Consider the following 21,865-nt stretch of genomic DNA (forward strand, 5'->3'; position numbering starts at 1 on the left):
CCAAAAGACTGCTGTAGAGAAAACATTCTAGGGGTAAGAAAGGGCAGTGTACTGAGGGACCATTGTTCCAACTTACATTTTTAAATAGGCTTCATGTTTTTTTTTTTTTCTTAAAATCTTTAAAAGAAACAGCTTTTCAGATGGTTGTATTCTTTTTCTTCTCCTCTCTCTCTCTCTCTCTCTCTCTCTCTCTCTCTCTCTCTCTCTCTCTCTCTCTCTCTCTGTGTGTGTGTGTGTGTGTGTGTGTGTTATCTTCTTACGTATGTGTACCATGTGCACACAGCATTCATGAAGGCTAGAATACAGCATCATATTCCCAGAACTGGCATGACAATGAAATTGAATCTTGGTCCTCTGGAAGAGCAGTCACTGAGCCATATCTCCATTTGGATTAACTCTTAAGTAAAGAGAAAAAAGATCAGCTAAAAGAATATTTTTTTTTAAATTAATGGGCTAAAATGGTGGCTCAGTGGGTTAGGTAAGGTGCTTTCTGTACAAGTAAAATAACTCAGTTCAAATCCTTATAACCTTCCTAATATCCAGAGATAAGTTAAAGATCTGAAGAGATGGCGCAGTGGGCAAATCTCTTGCTGTGCAAGTATGAGGCCTAGACTTCAACTTTCTATATCTCATGTAAAAACTGAGACCAGTTGCATGTATTTGTAAGTCTGTCCTCCACAAGGTGAAAGGCAGTGACAGAAAATGTCTCTGAAACCTTTGTGAGCTAGGTAGCCTGGTTTCAGAAGCAGCAAACGAGAGACTCTTTCAAACAACATGCAAGGTGTGGCTAGATACCCATGGATGTTGTGGTGGTTTGAGTGAGAATGGGCTACATAGGTTCATGTGCTTGAATGCTTAGACCATTGCTAGTAGAACTGTTTGGAAAGAAATAGGGGGTATGGCCTTCTTGGAAGAAGTGTGTTGGTGGAGGTAGCCTTTGAGGTTTTAAAAACTCACACCAGACCAATTTCTGCTTATTGCCTGTGGATCAATATATAATGCTCTCAGCTAGTGTGCCAGCACCATGTCTGTCTGCTTCTTGCTTTGATTATCATGGACTAGCCCTTTAATAGTCTAGACAAGTCTCCAATTAAATGGTTTTTCTTAGAACAGTCACCTTGGGCATAGTGCCCTTTCCTAGTACTAGAACAATAACTAAGTCAGTTGTCCTCTGACCTCTATATGTATTCTGTGGCACTCATGTATCTGCACTCCTGGACTCACACACAAGAACAAAAATTTACACACACACACACACACACACACACACACACACACACACCCCTACACACACACACACATTCTCTCTCTCTCTCTCTCTCTCTCTCTCTCTCTCTCTCTCTCTCTCTCTTTCTCTCTCTCTCTCTCTCTCAGAACACAAGGGACAAAATAAAAAGCAGAATGTTTAGAAAAATGAAAATAATTCTATAAAAATATCCATGTATTAGGAGGTAGAAATTGACATCCCCATCCCACCCCCAAATCCTGCTACCCAAATGTCCCTTGTGCCAGGCTGGCTTGGAGCTTGCCAAGAATAGCCTTGAGCTGCTGGTCTTCCTGTATCTACCTCTCATGCAGACACATCTGGGGTCATTTCATGTTCTTAAGGCTTTCTTCATGCAAGGTAAATACTCTATCAACTAAGCTATGTCTCCATCCCTATTGTTTTAGAATGTAAGGACAGTAATTGTGATCATTTCTGCCTTTTTACTTGGTATTTATAGTTGTAAGGAGAGATAGTTGTGATATTTTCCTCCTTCCTTACAAGGAGTATGTTCTCAAGGACACGGGGCATGGGGGTCTGAATCTGCTTGTGAGAGAGGAGTACATCAATGATCTTTTAGCTGCTAATTTCTAACCACTCAACATGGCCTATTCTCTTCATTGTGTGAGAAATACTAAAAAAAGCATTACTTGAAAATTTCAATGTAATAGAAAGGACATAATGGTACCTCAGTACTATAGACTGAGGCAGGAGGATTGAGAGATTGAGTCTGATCTAGGCTATATTATAAAGCCCTATCTCATGATAAAACAAGAAATACTAAAATAATGCAATAGTCTTACACTTAGTTTGTTGTTGTTGTTTTTTTTTAAATCCCAATTACTCTTGAGAGCAGTGGGTCTTGTAGTATGGATGAATTCCACAATTAAGAGGAGGAAGGATGAGTTGAGACTGACTTAGAGGGTGGAGTGCAGACAAAGTGAATCATTTCTAAATGTCAAAGTCCCAAGTAGAGTTCCATCAAGACCCAAATAGTGGGGACTAGAAAAATTGCTCAATGGTTAAGAACTTCGGCAGAGTGCTCAGGTTCCAGACTGCACATGGCGGCCCACCACAAATGGTAACTCCAGTCCCAGGGGATCCCACATCCTCCTCTGAATATAGGCAGGGGCATAATAAGATGGAGGTCATCCAGTATATGCAGCAAATTAAAGACATGCCTAGGCTACGTGTAACCATTTACAAAAGCAAAAAGGAGCAAGCAGTAGATGTGTTGGAGGATAAGAAAGTATTTCTATAGATACTGGAGTTTAGTGGGTACCCACTGAGACTTTCAGGTTATTGCATCTCTGGGCAAGATTTCGACAGAAGCATGTAAATAGATAGAAAAATAACGTTTATTAAGGATGAAAGGTATTTATAGGGGGTGAGAGTGGGTCAGAAGCAGGGAAAGATCAAAGATTCAATGGAGTTTGTGTTCATCAGATAGAGACATTTGTACAGAGGATCCTTCTGTACATGCTGTTGCATATCCACCACAGTATGTCGAGTTTCCATTTGTGTTCCTTCTCTATGCTAATTGACCTCAGTGTCCAGATATATCAATTCACAGAGATCAGTCAGGGAGGCAAATGTCAGGGAAACCAAGCTACAATCAGATATGTGCAGCATATGGTGGTTGTGGGGGGATGCTAAACTTATGAACCTTGAATGGGCATCATTCACTTCCCTAGCCCTACTGTCAATCACATTGCCTGGTGTACTTTTGGTTTCCAGTAAATACCAAGTGAACCACATGGAGGGCAGATTGATGAAGACACAAATTATGCCATTTGGGTTTTATTGAAATTGTACTCCCTTAAAATCCACAAGGCACTTCTGAGCAACAACTTGCATCTGATTATAGATGCATAGAAAAGTGAGAATTGGTATATGAATTTTAAGCAATGAGCTTTACTAATACTTTCCTCATTTTTCATTGCAGGTACAATGCAACTTAAATCTTTTTGGGGTAGACAGGTTATTGAATACCACTTATATGTTCAAAACTAATTTATTTAACAGCTAACTTATCTGAACCTTGAACAAAAAATTCTGAAGCATTTACAGAGAACAGATTTAGTTCAATTTCAGAAGACTGTAATCAATTTTATATTTTTAGTGGCATGTCCTTTTCTCTCTTCCAGAAGGATAAGAGGAATAACATCTTATCCTATGTCCATTAATTCTAACTGTAAGTTCAGAGTCAAAAAAATTCGTTTTATTCTCAGCAAGCTATATGGTATTTTCCTTACCTTTTTAGAGTGAAATCAAAGGACATTGAAAACTAGATGACAGTAGGTAGATAACACAACCATTGTTCACATTCCATGAGTTTTGAGAATGCAAGAATGCTGCTTCCCATAAGATAGTTTCTTGTAGGATAATTTATTCTGTGGATGATGTCAAAGTTCACTCATTTATTTGAGTCAATGCCATATTTTAGCCACTCGAAAAGGGCAATAGTCTGGGTCTGTTAAGTCCAAATCTTGTGAGATATACCAATACAGATATACTTTATTCAGATCCTTAGTAAATATGTGATGACTGAACTGAATAAAATGCCAAAGTATCTACACACACAAAAGCAAAACCATATGGTTTGGTGAGGCTGTGGAGAACTGTGTAGCCTTAGCAGTGAGCAGTTTGATGATTCCTCAAAAATAGCAACCATTAAAATTTCCTGAAACAGCATCTGTGATGTAGGTATATCCTTTAAACAGCCCCAGGGCTACATACTTTAAAAATTTTTCCTTCAAATTCAGCCTGTCAACTCTCTGGATTATTTAAGAATGCTTCTCCCGAGCCCTTGGTCCTGCCAAGGCTTGAAGCTGCAGTGTAGGGGAATGTCAGGATGGGGAGGTGGGAGGGGTAGGTGTGTGGATGAACACCCTCAAAGAAGCAGGCGGAGGGGTGATGGAATACTCGATATGGAGGGAAATCCTGGAAAGGGGATAACATTTGAAATGTAAATAAAATATATCCAATAAAATCAGTAAAAATATAAAAAGAATGCTTCTCCTTTAAGGTGATGGACTTAGGCTTTTGTGACTTGTACTTAGCCATGGGGGGTCTTGATATTGGCAAATATTAGGGTTCAGTGGATACCCACCAAAATGGATAGGTTCTTGTGCTCCCAAACAAAGAAGTAGACAGATATATGTACCATAGCAGAAACAGGAGCAGCTTTTTAGAGAAAGCTACATTTAAAATGAGGAAGCCAAAAGTTTGGAAGGAAAGCTTTTTGGAATGTGTTTTCTTTATGTGTTACATGGCAGAGAATGGAGTGGGGACAGGGTGCTGTGGATTTATATGCTAATTCTGTAGCAGCGTTTCTGTAAGGCTTCTGGGTCTCCATCTCTTGTTAGTTCTGACCCTTGTATCAAGGCAAGTCAGGAAATGGATTGAAATAAAATAAAGCCATGTAGATTTCATTTCAACTTGACTGGATGACTTCTGTAGAAGACAAACGAGTGTCTCTAAATAACACAGTGTTACTATAGTGATGAACAGTTAGAAATCAAATTAAAAGAACTACGTGTGACAGTATCATAATGAAATATGAAACACTGAGAATCAATTTAAGAAAAGTGTACCACATCTTTACATTGAACCCTATGAAATATTATGGAGGCAAACTGAAGACCTGCACACTCAAGCAGATATACTATACCCAGGTTTCAGAGGAGTCTATTGTTCAGATGTCAATTACCTTTAACTAGTTACAGACTCAGCACAATCCCAGTTATAATCTATCAGGCTATTTTACAGAAGATCATTGTAAATTTCATATGGAACTATGAAGGGTGTGTAAGAGTCAAAACAATTTTAAGAGAACAAAATGGATTTCTAGACTGTAGTTACTAAGATATTGCATTATTACGGTAGCCTTCATATGGGTGCTATTGGGACCCATTGAGGGAAAGCTGTTGTCTTTGACCCGGGTAGAGACCTAACATTCCAAGCTACACAAATTTTAAGCATTCATCAGTTAGACCAGTCACTTAGGCTGGCTACAGGACCACTCCTCAGGAAAGCAGTTTGACCTAGCACCATGCTAAGAAGATGAAAGGAATAATTATCCCCTTAATGGGATAGTGTACTTCTCTTTCCCAGAATCCCAGCTCCGTGTGAAGGTGCTATGGAGGTACCATGAGGTGACTTTGTGAAGTCAGCCTTGCTTATTGAGTCTCAGAAAGGTATATCATTTTCATTTTACTCTTTTCATTTTGTTTCTTGGTTGCAAGTAAGAGTCTATGTATGCTTTCTTTGGTACACTGGACCCCTTTTCACTCTTTCTCTGAAACCACCTCATTTATGCTACATGGATGCTTGCCAAACTCACAAGTATCATGTTCTGCATGTTGGAATATGCCTTCAATCCCAGCACTCAGGAGTCAGAGTTGGAAGCATGTAGTTCTCTGTAAGTTCATGGCTAGCGTGGTCTACATAGTAAGTTCCATGACAGCTAGAGCTACATAAAGAAGTCCTGTTTTAACCAAAACAAAACTAAACAAAAGAAAAACATGTGACTAGCCTGACTCCCATCACCCCCTCATACACATACACGCACATTCTGCTTCCTCTTCATGCCCCTCCTCCTGGCAGCTTGTTTTCTCAGTGCTTTTTTTCTTTAAATGTTAACAAAATGACTTCAATCTTATGTTTTTTTTTTTTTTAACAATATCAAGAATCCAAAGAAAAGACCCTATTTTTCTTAGAAACAGGGTAACTTGTAGAAAAGTAGGAGTGTTGGGTTAATAGAATGAAATAAAGTGCCAACATAAACTCACACATACAAGATTAAGTTTTGACATGCAAAGATGGCCAGGGAAATTCAATGTGAGAAAAGACAATCTCTTTGAAAATGAGGCTGAAACAACTGGATAACCATATTGGAGATAATGGTTCTCCATGAATGCATGTACCAAATGTACCAACCATGCACCAAACACACACACACACACACACACACACACACACATACACACACACACACACATACACTCACCCCTAAACTGAAAAAAAACTTGGTTGAAGACTGTTTTGGTTTATACAAGTTCATACCAGTTAGGTCTGCATAGGAAGTTCCCATCTACTTCTCTATCGGACCACACCACACCCCCCCTACACACACACACACACACACACACACCAAATAGAAGAAGGTAGAGGAAGAAGAGAGGGAAGAAAGAAGAAAACATAACAGAAACTCTTGTGGACTTGGCTTTGGTAGTTTTCTCCATATCAGGTTTTGTTTTGGTTTTTGCTATTAAAAATTATTGAAGAGGAAAAACAGATATCATAAGTTTTGATCATTTCCATAGTGGCACTTCAAAAGATACTTGTACAAATGAAAAAGCAATTGGAAGACAATATTTGCAAAGCATGTACTCAACAAAAGAATTGTATCTTGATTATAAAAAGGACTTTTGTAACTCAATTGACATTAGCACTACACAATGAAAACAACATGCTTTGAGAACAAAACAAAATCTATGGAGCGCAAATACACCCATGAAGAATAATGTAAGTAGTAAGACAAAAAAAAAAGAAAAGAAAAAAAAAAAAAAAACAGAGGGATTCAGGTGTGCTAGGGACAAGAACATCTTGCAAGGATGTTCCAAAGCAGGGGTTTTCAACCTGTGTGTCATGATTCCTTTGGCAAACCTCTGTTTCAAAAAAAAAAAAAAAAAAAAAAAAAAAAACATTTACGTTATGATTCATAATAGTCGCAACATTACAGTTATGAAGTATCAGTGAAAACAATTTTATGGTTGTGGCTCATCCCAACCTGAGGAACTTTACTAAAGGGTCAAAGCCTTAGGAAAATTTTGGGAGCTAGACACTGCCAATAATTATTAGATTAAAACCCAAGTGGTATGGTAAACTACCCCGAGGGACATAAGACCCCATTATTGGCCTTTCAGCTGAAGATAGATGATTTCCAGTTTTTTGACCATTGGCCATAGAGCCAGGGAGCCTGTAGACTATGGCTCCTGCTTTTTCTGAAATGTACTTTCATTACTTTCTCTGTTAGAGAAAAGTAATTACTCTTTTTGGTGGAAGTTCAAGGACAAATAATCATCAGTGGGACTGGGGATGTAGCTCAGTTGAGTCATTATCTAGTGTTTCTCAAGCTCTAGGTGAAATGAAAAAGATGGAGAGAGTTGGGGGTGGGTGGAGGGGCAACATGGCCCATGGAGGTGAAGCAAGGGCAGAGGCAAGGGAATTCTCTCTGGGGGACCCATGTTGCGAATCTCTTCCCCCTGAGGGACCAGCCTATATATGATGGTATAGTACAGAATAGAATTTATTCAGGTTATGGGAATAGTTAAGAAAGTAATAGAGGCAGAAAAGGGGGGGGAGAGGGAGGGAGGGAGGAAGGGAGGGAGGGAGGAGAGGAGTAGAGAAGTACAGGCCAGCCTTGAGCATGTGAAGGGGGGGCGAAATGAATGGGGGTGAGGTGGGGCAAGGCTGGAGAACAAGAGAGCAAGAATACAAGAGAACAGGAGAGAGTAAGAGAGAGAAGGAGAAAGAGAGAGAGAGAGAGAGAGAGAGAGAGAGAGAGAGAGAGAGAGAGAGAGAGAGAGAGAGAGGAGGGGGCAAGCAGCCTAGTGTCAGGTAACTGGGGTGCAGCATACCTAGCTATTGCTAGTAACTGAGCGGTGGAGTTTACAGAATCTGAACATTAGGTCAGATCCCTAGCCCTGTATAAACCAATAGCATCAGGTTACAAGCACATCATCTGGATTATACATGGGTTCTTTGGCTTAAGTTCATGTCTTTAAGGTCTGAGATACCTCTCCTGCCTTATGTGATAAATTTTGTCTTGTCTTTTCTTTTGTCATTGGAGACTCCATATTATAACAAGAAATATAATCATTTATTTACTTTGGATTTTATAACTGAAAGCTTGCTATGGGGAAGTTCACAGTTCAGGACTTCATGAACAAAGTGACAAATTGTGGTACCATCCCTGGCCACATACTCTAAAGACTGTATATTCCACCATGGAGATAGTTGCATGTTCATGCTTACTCATTGTTGCAATATTTACAGTAACTTCACGGAGGGGCTGGAGAGGTGGCTCAGTTGGTAAACTGCTTGCCATAAAGGCATGAGAATCTGAGTTTGAACCCCTAGCAGTGTGGAAAAAGCTGGCAATGTTGGTACATGCTTATAATCTTTGCACTGGGGAGGTGCAGATAGGAGAATCCTGGAGATTTTCTGGCCATCAGATTTAGACAAATTGATGAGTCTCAGGTTCAGTGAAAGACCCTGTTAAAGGTAGAAAGTGATAGAGAAACTTGTAGATGTGTGAACCTCTATGGGCATGTTGATCACCGTGGTCCTCACAACAGCTGAGGAGTTGGGTTCCCTCAGCACAATCACCCTGTGCTCCTCTTTGATAATATCATAGCTTGGAGAAAGTTCAGCATTGGTAGACAAGAAGGCTTGGGAATTGTGGCTCATGTGTACACACATGCACATATGTGCATACATGAGAGTACTCACACATGCAAAACAACAACAACAACAAAATAAAATAACAGCACCAAAAACTAAAGGAAAAACAAGAACCAGTTTCCATATCCACAAATAGATGATTGTATAACACCATGGTTCTCAAACTTCCTAGTGCTGCAAACCTTCAATACAGTTCCTCATATTGTGGTGATGCAGTCATAAAATTATTTTTGTTGCTACTTCTTAGTTGTAATGTTGCTACTGCTATGAATCATAATGCAGATATCTGTGTTTTCTCATAGTCTTAGGTGATACCCCATGAAAGTGTCTTTCAACCAACCCCCAAAGGGGTAGCAACATGAAGGTTGAGAACTACTGGTATAAAGAAATACAGTATAGACTCCATATGAAATTCTACTCAGTAGTTAAGACAAATGAAATTATATCATTTGTGGGACATACTTAGCATATTAGTAGGCAATGTGACCCGGTCTCAGCACAATGATAAGTGCACATCTCTCATTTTGGGGTCTTGAGTTTTGATGTTTCTATGTATGTATAAGTTGGCGTGAAATTGGGAACAGGCTGTGAAGGGAGAGGCAAATGGACACGTGTGATCCACAGGGAGGAAGGAGGCTACTGGTGGTAGTTGGAGTGGCAGGAGGAGAGGAGACAGGGAGGAGAATCATCAAAAACAATGGTTCTGAACAGAGCTACAATGAAACCTAATACTTTATATACTGATACAAACAGCAATAACTCAACACACACACACACCAAAACCTAACAACGAAAATGTGTTACTACCAGCAGGCTTGTCCTCCATCAGAAATAGGGAGTGCAGGCAGCTGTGGATGGAAGCTTTGACTGAGGTTGCAAAGTCCTTCAGGGGCACTGAGAAAGGATGCTTTGTTCTTTCGGAAGATGTGGAAGACAGCATAGGGAATGGACTCTCAATCAGCAGAAGGAAAGTGGATAAGGGGAGGAAAACTTACAAACCTTTAGAGGTGGAAAGCCTTGACTGCGTTCTTCAGTGGCCTCCAAAGTGAGCTGAGACCTGTCCTGACACAGCTGACCATCTGAGGAACTTACCTTTAATTTGCTCACCCCCAGTCTCCAGAAACCTTCCCCTCTGCTGTGGTTCTCCCTCAGGCATACCGTTCTTTTTAATGAGGTGCCATCGCTGCTGCTTGTTCTCTGAAATGTGCTTTTGCTTGTGACAACATCCACTTCATTTTCCCAGCAGAGATAGACTGCTGATAATGTATTTAATTGAAAAGATTTTTCTCCCCAAACCCTTTTGTGCAGAAATCTAAGGTTCTCAAGGAACTGTCCGAACTAGGGTTGGCTAAGGGTTACATAACTAGGCTGAGGCTTTACTTCCTCATTATCTGTGCCTTCATTTGCTTTGCTGTCAAAGATCAGCTATGAAGAGTTCTCTGGAACAAGGCAGCTTTGAGGTGAAATGATTGCAACCAAGGTAAAATAATGACTGGAGAACCAAGGAGAAATGAGCATATTCCAGATCTGTTTTTTTTTTTTTTTTTTTTTTTTTTTTTTTTTTTTTTTTTTTGCACACTGTGACAGCAAGAAAGTTGGCAAATGTCACTGGAGAATGGAATTTTCCCCCTCATGTTAAATGTGTCTCTATTTTGACAAGTCTAATTAGCCACCTGCACTTGGACAGATGAGTTGCGTGTTTCACCCCAAGCTTCGACTGTTTGCCTAACATCTGCCTTAGACACAAAGCTATCTCAGCTAGAAGGCTTTCACAGGGACTTTCTTCCTCCTTGGAACAAACTGCACGAAAGAAAGCAGTCTGGCCCAGTGGCTTCATCTGGAGTTGATTCTGCTTCCCAGGGGTCAGGAGAGTATTTTGACAATGCCCACTACAATTTTAATGTCACAAGAGAAGAAATGTTATGGTCATTCCATGAAGAATGTCCAGGAATTTTGCTGAATAGCCAATACATAGGACAGCCTCTCACCACAAGAACAAGTCGCCAGCCTTTATTGCTAATGCTGACAAGGGTGAGAGTTCCAGGTCTGGAGAAAAGAAACCATTGCCTATCACCCAACAGAGCATTACCCAAATGATTTCTCTTATGGGAAGCTGGTACTTTTTCAACACTTTGTGGATCAGCATTTTCCTACAGAATTGAACTTACTGAGCAGGGTCTAGTATTAGAATTGGCAGCTTTCAAATTGCTCCAAGGTAGATGTGTTAAATCTCAAATTTGGATGAAGCTCAAGAACGCCAGTGGAGATGTGCAGCATCACTTGGAAATCGAGGAAGCATGTGAGAAGTGTGTGCAGGTGGCTTCATTCCATCTTGGAGTGCCAAATACCCCATAGTGAATTTTCCCATGGGAAAGAGCAAGTATTCATTTTCATCTGAGGCAAATGCTGAAATTGCAGATTGGCCTCTTCAGACCTCCACAAGCTGCCATTTCACTCTGAGTGTTATATCACTTTGATTTCAACTACACGGGGTTGTCCTGATTCAGGAAGGTCAGCAGCAGAGCAATCCTCAGAGAGCATCTTTCTTGAGCTTGTCCATTGCCTACCCTGATGGCTTCCTTTTGAAAAAAGTGGCCTCTGCATCTTTGATCATGATCAGAGGGGGAAAAATCCTGTTAATAATTTACAAAAGGCATAGCTGTTCCTTTTCTGTATCCTGAACCCTCCTGGAACATGTGATTGTTTATGCATATCTGGTTTCCAAGTAGCCAAGTGATGAAATATGATTGGCTAGCTAATATTGATTGCCTTTCTCTCTCTCTCTCTCTCTCTCTCTCTCTCTCTCTCTCTCTCTCTCTCTCTCTCTCTCTCTCTCTCTCTTTCTCTCTCTCCCTCTCTCTCCCTCTCTCCCTCTCTCCCTCTCTCCCTCTCTCCCTCCCTCCCTCCCTCCTCCCTCTCTCCTAGCAGTTGTTTCTTATGAGAGAGTCATTCTTCTTAGGAAAAAATAAAGAAGAAGACTCTTTCTCTCCATCCTCAGGAAAAGTGGGCTGTTTTGGCTTACTACCATGGAGGAGGACCTTGACGGACAAAATTGGTCGACCTTCTTTATTCCTTGGGGCTTTGGCAAGGCAGCAGAGAATAACAGAGAACATGTTTGCCGGTGAGTAATGGTCTTCAGGTGGGACTATCTGGAGCCTTGTCTCTGTTTTCTGAGATGTTTTCCTCTAGGATGAATTTATATGAAAAATGGATAAAATGCATGTTTCTAAATTTTATGAGAATAGTGCCTTGGATAGAAAGAGGCTGGGGTCCTTCAGAATTTGGCTCAGGTTGAGAAAAAAAATGGCAGTGTGGCCAGAAATAGCAAGCAAATCAAAAAGACAAACCTCAAAACTGTTCTGTTTTATTTCCTTAAGAATAAATATCTAGAGGCACTTTTGGAAGAAAGGAAATTTAACTGCTTGTTCTTATATATGGTATAATAATAGGCTATAATTCATGGTAAACTTTTGACAGCACTTTTTACTGGAGAAATTGGCTTGCTCTCTTTATTTTGGTTTAAAAATGGTGTCTTCTCAAGGACAAATGTACCTGTCAGGATGAAAAGTTTTGATCTTCAAACAAGCAATAAGGTGCTGGCTATGGGAACTGGTTTGTATTTAATTGCTTATTTCTGTTTGGTGGGCTTGTTAAGGAAGTTTTTCTCCTTTGAAGGAAAAAATATATACATTTGTGTAGAAAGTTCAGGTGATTGCTGAGCAGCTTCTGATTTTTAAAATGTGTGTTTTTTCCTCCTTAGAACTGTATAACTTTCAAGTGTTGGAGATTCATCAGTACTGTGCCCACTTGGGGTGCTGACTAAAAGGCTGCCGGTCACATTGCAACTTAACATTTTCTCATTAATCACTGGCACTGTACATTGTAAGCCATTTATGAATTTGTTTATGTGAGAATCCATGTGTTTTATATCTACTGAGTGGTTAAATGTTGCACTAAGAACATTACGTGCAGGTCCAAGTGCGCCAGGATTTCTCCAGCCTAAGAAAAACTCTCCAGGTTCATAAAAATCATTTCATGACTTTTTATACTTGCCAGTTTGAGCCAAATGTCCGTCAGAGTTGCCATCATTTTCTACGACAATCACAATGGAGGTGGTATTTGTTTAGAGTGATTTTGAGATGTGAGGAAGTGAAGCCTCTTTCTACGTGGGTCCTTGTATAGCAAATTTAGAAACAGATGGTGTCTTTATGTGAGAAGAAAACATGTGAACTTGACATTTTGGAACTCGTTTGGGGATCCTCGAAATGATTGTTTGCTGGCAATATCATTTTATTAGTTAACTTTTTAATCCTATTTCTTCCTAATTTCATGGTTGAAAAATGAAATAATTTGATGTCTGGGCTATGGAAAGTAATCACTCAAGACAAGGGAGCTTGGCAGGTATGCTTCTTATCTTGTCCACCTAATAATATTTTTATTAAAAAAATAAATTGAGCTGTAAACTCACCAAAGTGTAGTTTTAATAGTTTTGGAGGAACATAGGTAACATGTGTCCACTGAAATATGTTATTTCTTTTTATATAGTCAGAACTAGATATATCTCTTCAGACTCAGTTCTTTGTTATCCCTGGATGTGTTTTCTCACTCCAGAGTCATTAGATGATACAGGTTCCATATTTTTTGCCTCAGGGGTCCCATGTAGCTTAGGCTAACCTTGAACTTTCTAAAGTGGAGAAAGGGTGACTTTGGTCAGCTGTTCTTCCTTGCTCTATCCCCTGCATGTTAAGATTATAGGGATGCAAAAATGCCACTATGCTTTGTCATTTGCATGTATATGCTACTGTGCTGTTATGAAGCAACACAGAAAGTTGCTGGAAGGATAACTGTAACTCAGGCTCCAGGGGAAGATGCTCTCAAGGATGTCAGCTTGCTCATTTGACTCTCACTTGTACTGCTGGCTTCTTAAGACTAAGGCCCGAATTAGCTGGTTTTCCCATCAGGCACTTTAAGTTTCTTAGACCAAATATCTTCACCCTCCTCCATCCAAGTGCCTCCTGGCTGATCTGAAGAAGCAGCCCCAACACTGAGGCAGCCCCAACTCTGAGGAGAGGGGCATGGTTTGCTTTCCTGAAACTTTGTACCTCTCCAGAACTAAAACAATGCATGGTATTCATATTGATTAAAGAAATCAGCTAGCCCCGTTACCCAGTCAATTAGCTGCACAGAATGGTTAAGTTCCAAGTATCATCCTGTCTTTGCTGTGTACCCTACTAGCCTTCACATATTGGCTCTATGGCTTTAGGCAAGCATGCCAGCATCATGAAATGCCAGGCTTGCATTTGCACAGTGAGTCTGAAGGCATGAGTGAGCTATAGGCACAGTTCCTGACACAGTGCCTCCCTCACTCAATGTTGTAACTACTGATAATGATTCTTGGTAATTCCAGTAACAGTAAGAGTAGGATGTTTCATAAGCAATTTTGTTGACAGCCTTCAAGTTCATTCAATTTGTTGGCATGAAGCATAGGGGTTACATTGTTATAATGCTGTTCTAATAGGGCAAGTGATTTCATTTAGAACCAGAGCATAAAAGGGGCTTGAACACTTCTGTGCTTTATGGGTTCTTTGTGGTTTGTTTTTTTTACATGCAAATCTTACTGAAAGAGTAATAAAAACTGTGATCCCCTTACCAGCTGATTTTGAAGCAGAAGTAGGTGCCAGGGATGCATACAATGGTAGAACATCTGCCTAACATGCACAAAGACCTAACTTCAATTCTCAATACTGCCACCATGAATAAAAAATAAAAATGGAACAGAAATAAAGATAGAATGAGTTTATTTCACCTCAGCAAATATTCAGTTAGACTGTATACAGGTACTAGGGAACAAACAAAAAGATACAACACCATACCTATTGGAATGGCTAAAATAGAAATATAGCATTGTTGAGTGCTGACAAAGATGTAGGAAGACTGAAACTTTCGTAGAGTGCCAGTATAATTTGCTAGCTAAGTAGTGCAGCCACTTTTGAGGTGCGTACTTTCTCATGATGTTAGCCATACATTTTCTAAATGGTCCACATGATCTCTAGTTGGATGTGCTAGCTCACTTACACCATTATTCTCAGCACCAGGGATGCAGAAGCAGGTGGATCTTTGTGGGTTACATAGTAAGGTCTAGGTCAACCTGGTCTCATTAAGTTCCAGATCAGCCTGGGCTATACAATGAGATGCTGTCTCAAAAACAAAACAAAAACAGACAGGCAAAAAAAAAAAAAATCCCCCAAAGTAGCATGTTTTTTTTTCCTTATAGAAATCTACTGGAGTGACCATGAAATAAAATGATAGTTACTTTTCCTGCTACTGTGACAAAATAGCTGATGCTGGACTAATGCAAATTAAAGAGAGGAAGCTTTACTTTGGTTCACAGTATCTACCATAGTGGAGAAGTCAGAGCATAAGGAGCTTGAGGTGACTGGTCACATTGTATCTATAGTTAGAAAGCATAGACATTAATACTGGTGCTCAGCTCTCCTCCCTTCTGTTTAGTTGATTATCTCGCCCCATGAAAGGGTGTCACACCGTAGGGCACATCTTCACACCACTATGACACCAATCTAGATCATTACTCAGAGAAATACCCAAATGATTGTCCCTGCATCCTGACTAGAGATCCTGTCATTATGATGATATTAACTATCACAAACCTCTTGTCATCAACATTGTAACAACACTTAGTAAGTTTGCATTTTTGTCTACATTCTAAGACCTGAAATGTTTGGGGAAATCTGGCTTAAGTGAAGTCATTTAAGCACTTTCTTCATTCAGCATGTTTTCATTTGAATGGAGATGCACACTATTGACTAGGGAGTGGAGGAGGAAATTCATTGTGGAAGCAGCATATATCTTGGAAGTCAATGGATGAGGAAGAGAAGAAGAAAGCTATAGTTAAGAAAGCTTGGCTTCTTGCTTTTGCAGAGGAGCACAGCACCCACACAGTAGCTCATAAAGATCTACAATCCAGCTCCAGGGCATCTGGCATGTTCTTTTGACATCTCCCGGTAATAGTCATGTGCATTCCTTATATACATGCAGTCAAAACACTTCTACACATAAAATAAAGTAGATATATTTTGGCATTTTCTTCAGGAAAATTTCCCCTGTGCCTATGTGTTTGAGGCCCTTGCCTCATTTCCTCCTCTATTAGTTTCAGTGTATCTGGATTAAGTGGAGGCCCTTGATCCCCTCAGACTTGAGCTTTGTACAATGAGATAAGAAAGGAAAATGCTGCTTATTTTTCCCCACTGGACAGTTATAGCTCCTTTGCTAAAGATCAAGTGACCATAGGTGTGTGTGTTTATTTCTGGGTCTTCAATTCTATTACATTAATCTACCTGCTTGTTTCTGTACCAATACCATGCGGTTTTTATCACCATTGCTCTGTAATACAGCTTGAGGTGCTGGATGGTGATTTCCCCAGAATTACTTTTTTGTTGAGAATAGTTTTCTTTATTCTGGTTTTGTTGTTCTGTTGTTATTCCAAATGAATTTGCAAATTGCTTTTTCAGACTCTATAAAAAATTGAGTTGGAATTTGGATGGGGATTGCACTGGGATCTATAGATTGTTGATCCTTCCAATCTCTGAGCATGGGAGATCTTTCCATCTTCTGAGATCTTTTTTTAATTTTCTTCTTCAGAGACTTGAAGTTCTGGTTATACAAATCTTTCACTTGTTTGGTTGGAGTCACACCAAGGTATTTTATATTATTTGTGACTATTCTGAAGGGTATTCTTTCTCTAATTCCTCTCTCAGCCTGTTTATCCTTTGGGTAGAGGAAGGCCACTAATTTGTTTGAGTTAATTTTATATTCAGCTACCTTGCTGAAGTTGTTTATCAGGTGTAGTACTCTCGTGGAAATTTCTAAGATCAACCATCAACAAATGGGACCTAATAAATTGCAAAGCTTCTGTATGGCAAAGGACACTGTCAATAGGACAAAACAGCAACCCACAGATTGGGAAATGATCTTTACCAATTCTACATCTGATAGAGGGCTAATATCCAATATATAAAAAGAACTCAAGATGTTAGACTCCAGAGAATCAAATAGCCCTATTAAAATGGGGTAGAGAGGAGAGTTCTCCATCTTGATCCACAGTCATCAGAAGGGACTGTATTCCACAGGTAGCCAGAGTGTCTCTTCCACACTGGATGTAGCTTGAGCATAGGACCTCAAAGCCCACTCTCATAGTGATACACTTTCTCCAACAAGGTCACACCTACTCTTACAAGCCACATTTCCTAATAGTGCCACTTCCCATGGGCCAAGCATATTCAAACCACCGTAAATAGTAACCCTAATTAAGACAGTAAACAACTACTTTCTGATTGCATTTGAGGCATCTTTCATGGGAAGAGACTCCTGTACTTGGGTCCCTGTGCTCAGTCCAATGGTTAGCTGCAAGCATCCTCATCTGTATCAGTAAGGCTCTGGCAGAGCCTCTGAGGAGGCATCCATATCAGGCTTCTTTCAGCAAGCATTTCTTGGCATCAGCAACAGTGACTGAGATTGGTTACTCTATATGGGATGGATCCCAGGTGGGGCAGTCTGTGGATGGCCTTTCCTTCAGTCTTTGTTCCACTTTTTGTTCCTGTATTTCTTCCTGTAAGCATTTTGTTCCCCCTTCTAAGAATGACTGAAGCATCCACATTTTGGTCTTTTTTCTTCTTCATCTTCATATGGTCTGTGAATTGTATCTTGGTTATTCTGAGCTTTTGGGCTAATATCCACTTATCGGTGAGTGCATACCATGTGTGTTTTGTGACTGGGTTACCCCACTCAGGATATTTTCTAGTTCTATCCATTTGCCTAAGAATTTCATGAAGTCATTGTTTTTAATAGTTGAGTAGTATTCCACTGTGAAAATATACCACATTTTCTGTATCCACTCCTCTGTGGAAGGACATGTGGGTTCTTTCCAGCTTTTTAAAATAGGCTGCTATGAACATCTCCTCCAGCACAATGTCTGCCTGCACACTACTGTACTTCCTGCCATGCTGATAATGGACTGAACCTCTGGAACTGTAACCCAGCCTTAAAAAATGTTTTTTAATGAGGTACAGATCTAAACAAAATCTATCAGCTGAGGAATATTGAATGGCTGAGAAGCACCTAAAGAAATGTTCAACATCCTTAGTCATTAGAGAAATTCAAATCAAAACACCCTTGAGATTCCACCTCATACCAGTCAGAATGGCTAAGATCAAATCTCAGGTGACAGCAGATGCTGGCGAGGATGTGGAGAAAGAGGAACACTCCTCCATTGTTGGTGGGGTTGTAAGCTGGTATAAATACTCTGAAAATCAGTCTGTCACTTCCAGAAAATTGGACTTAATGGTACCTGAGGACCCAGCTATACCACTTCTGGGCAAATACTCAAAAGATGCTCCAACATATAACAAGGACACATCCTCCACCATGTTCATAGCAGCCTTATTTATAATAGCCAGAAGCTGGAAAGAACCTAGATGTCCTTCAACAGAATAATGGATAAAGGGAATATGGAACATTTACACACTAGAGTACTCCTCAGCTATTATAAACAATGACTTCATGAAATTCTTAGTCAAATGGATGAAACTAGAAAAATAATCTATGTGCTCAGTGATAAGTGGATATCAGCCCAAAAGCTCAGAATACCCAAGATGCAATTCACAGAGCACATGAAGCTCAAGAAGAAAGATGACCAAAGAGGGGATGTTTCAGTCTTTCTTAGAAGGGGAAACAGAATATTCCTGGGATGAAATATGGAGACAAAGTGTGGAGCAGAGACTGAAGGAAGGGCCATCCAGAGACTGCCCCACCAGGGGATCCAGCCTATATTACAGACACCAAATCCAGACACTATTGTGGATGCCAAAAAGTGCTTACTGACAGGAGCCTGATATTGCTGTCTTCTCAGAAGCTCTGCCAGAGCCTGACAAATACAGATGGGGATGCTCACAGCCAACGACTGGACTGCAGACAGGGTCCCCAATGGAGGAATTAGAGAAAGGACTGAAGAAGCTGAAAGGCTTTTCAACATATAGGAAGAACAACAATATCAACCAACCAGACCCCCCCAGAGTTCCCATGCACTAAACCAAAGAGCACACATGGATTGACCCCGTGGCTCCAGATGCATATGTAGCAAAGATGGCCTTGTTGGACATCAATGGGAGGAGAGGCCCTTAGACCTTTGAAGACTCAATGCTAATGTGACAGTGTAGGGGAATGCCAGGGCAAGGATGCGGTAGTAGGTGTGTGGGAGGGAGAATACCTTTATAGAAGCAGGGGGAGGGGGAATGGGATAGGCTTTCTGGAGGAGAAACTGGGAAAGGGGATATAGACCAGACTGAACTTTATCTCATAGAGATCCTCCTGCCTCTGTCTCCCAATAGCTGGGATTAAAGGGGTGTAATATCATCCCAGATCCTAGCAGTAAGTAATCTTAACTTTTATGCCATTTCCTTGTAAACATAAGTCTCCAGGGAACATACATATTTCAGTAAGTTATCTCATGAGGAAGGCACAGAAGAGATAAATGATGGCATGTAGTTTGGAGCTATAGGTTATTCAAGATCACAGAAGCAGAAAGATAAAGAATCCAGTGCCATCTTCAGCTATATAGCAAATTTCAAGACACGTATGGAACAAATGAAATCCTACTACACAAAGAAAGCAATGGAATGAAATCAAAATAACCCAACACGTTCCCATGAAATATTTCACTAGGCAAAGATATTTGCATACAGGACTGATGACCTGATTTTGAGACTTGGAACCCACATATAAAGGTGTGATGTGGGGGTCTCCATATTTGCAATCACAGCAAGATAGAAATTGGAGACAAGAGAATCTGCTGGAAGCTTATCTTCAGTGCAGAGACAGAAAGCACAAGAGTCATGGATCCTGGTGGATGGAGAGAACTGAGTCTTTTTAAGTTGCCCCCAGAACTCCACCGTTCACCATGGCAAGAACCTACCTGCTCTCTTCTCCTTCACTCACTGTCTCCATTTCTTTTCTCCCCTTTTTCTCCCATGTATTCTAAATCAATGAATCTTAAACAAAAACCAAAACAAGTTACAATAACAAATTACAAAAGTGCAAAGTGAAATTATGGACAGATGTCCAGATGAAGGTGCATCTAGGAACAATTATGTGATAATTGATTCTGAGCAAATAGAGGAGTGGAGATGAGGTACCAGAGGACAGACACTAGATCAGAAAAAGAGGATGTTGGAAGGAAGAGATAATGGGATGTGGTCTTACCTAGCACCTTAGTCAGTGTTCTATTGCTGTGAAGAGACACCAGAGCCATGGCTACTCTTATCAAATAAGGCATTTAATTGAGGCTGGCTTATAGTTTAGAGGGTTAGTCCATTATTGACTTAGTCGGAAGCATGGCATCATAGAGGCAGGCATGGTGCTAGAGAAGTACTTGAGGGTTCTATATCTGGATTCACTGGCAGCAGCCCGGGGGTGGGGGAGAGAGACAGAGAGAGAGAGAGACAGAGAGAGGCAGAGAGAGGCAGAGAGGCAGGGAGAGACAGAGACAGAGAGGCAGGGAGACAGAGAGAGCCACTGATCCTAGCTTAGGCTTTGAAACCCTATCCCTCAGAGACACCTCTTTTTCCAACAAGGCCACACCTGCTTTAACAAGACCACACCTCCTAATCCTTAAACAGTGCCACTCCCTGATGAGTAAGCATTCAAATATTTGAGCCTATGGGGGGGCATTATTATTCAAACTGCCACACCTGGCAAATGCCACTGAAGTCTTTTGCAAGTTATATGACACAAATGGAAGACCCTGCCTGTCTTTCTGCATTCATTCATTATTGTTTGTTGAAAAAAAAAATCACTATTCTCTTGACCCAGGAACCCAACACAGATAGCCTTACAGAGCTGATATTTTCAGAGCTAAGGGAGAAATTTGACTTTGGGGAAATTTAAGAGTGTGAACAGCCTCTGAAACATCCATGTTAACAGCACCTGATAGATGGCAGCTGCTAAAATCAGCAGTCTGGGCTGAAAATACAGAGCAAGAGACACTGGCTCAGGCTTAGAAATCTAAGCCTCAGAAGCTGAATAAGTTAATGTCGATGCTGTCTCTGGAAAAGAATTTGTCAACTGAGCTGGTCCTGGTGTGAGAAGAGAGATGGATCAAGTTTATGCCACAGTTTCATGGGTGCTCACATATCCTCTTTCTTGTCCTTTAAAGATTCATTCATTTATTTATATACTTTGTGTGTGTGTTTATGTCTGTGTGTGTCCATCTGCACGAGTATATGTACAGTTCAGACGTCAAAAGAGGGCATTGTATCCCCCAAAACTGAATTCACAGGTGTTTGTTAGCCTGATAGAGATGCTGAAAGGAAACCCAAGTCCTGAGCAAAAGAAGTAAGCATTCTTAATTTCTGAGACATTTATTTCTTCAGACCCTCTTCTTTCAAAAACAGGGAAAAAAAAACCCAACAAAACTAAATAAAAATCTGACATGCTGATAATGAGTATCTTTCACTTCTCAGCAGAGACTCTCTCAAATTACCAAATGTTTCTGACATGCAAACTATTTTTTAAGCTTCAGTGCAAGCAAGAAATACATGGTAGACTTGGTACCTATTCTAAAAACATGGAAAGAATCTACAAGGAAAGATCAGATCTAAATATTTTATAAATGCCCTTGGTGCCTGAGAATAACCAAAAGGAAACCATGAGAATTTCTAGGTGTTTTAGAAAGCACTACCTTCCAGCATGCATGCATAGACACTGCTGTAAAAGAAGGGACAAGGACACTCTCCAAAGGAGCATGTTCTGAACCAGTTTTGGGTAATGCGACTCCACAACTATAAATGACATACAAGGTCTTCAGTTTGACTTTTACCAACATAGATGGCCATGTGATGTTTTAAAGGTGATTTTTCAATGAAAAAAAAAATTGAACAACTGTGCTGTTAGACATACTGTGACTTAAGTATTATTTTTATTAATTAAATTTGTTCTTTGGCCATTCATATATGTATGATGCATGCTATTTCCCTACTACTCCTATCAATCTTCTCTCCTCCCCATAAATCTCTTTCCACATTCATATGTTTTTGTTTTGTGACCCATTGAATTCAACTA

The 21,865-nt window shown here is 40.2% G+C and overlaps 1 protein-coding gene across 1 annotated transcript in view; it reads left to right on the top strand.

Annotated features, from left to right (window-relative positions):
• Positions 1–11,760: 11,760 nt before the first annotated feature.
• The window catches only part of FRMPD4 (FERM and PDZ domain containing 4), a gene marked incomplete at both ends in the record, with an annotated part of 949,207 nt that continues 939,102 nt past the window's right edge, over positions 11,761–21,865 (top strand). The window contains one exon of the mRNA XM_080909714.1: positions 11,761–11,855. Within this exon, the coding sequence (XP_080765840.1) occupies positions 11,761–11,855 (95 nt within the window). The remainder of the gene's footprint in view (positions 11,856–21,865) is intronic.

This window comes from Micromys minutus, assembly GCF_963924665.1.
Source record: "Micromys minutus genome assembly, chromosome: X".
Lineage (NCBI taxonomy): Eukaryota > Metazoa > Chordata > Mammalia > Rodentia > Muridae > Micromys > Micromys minutus.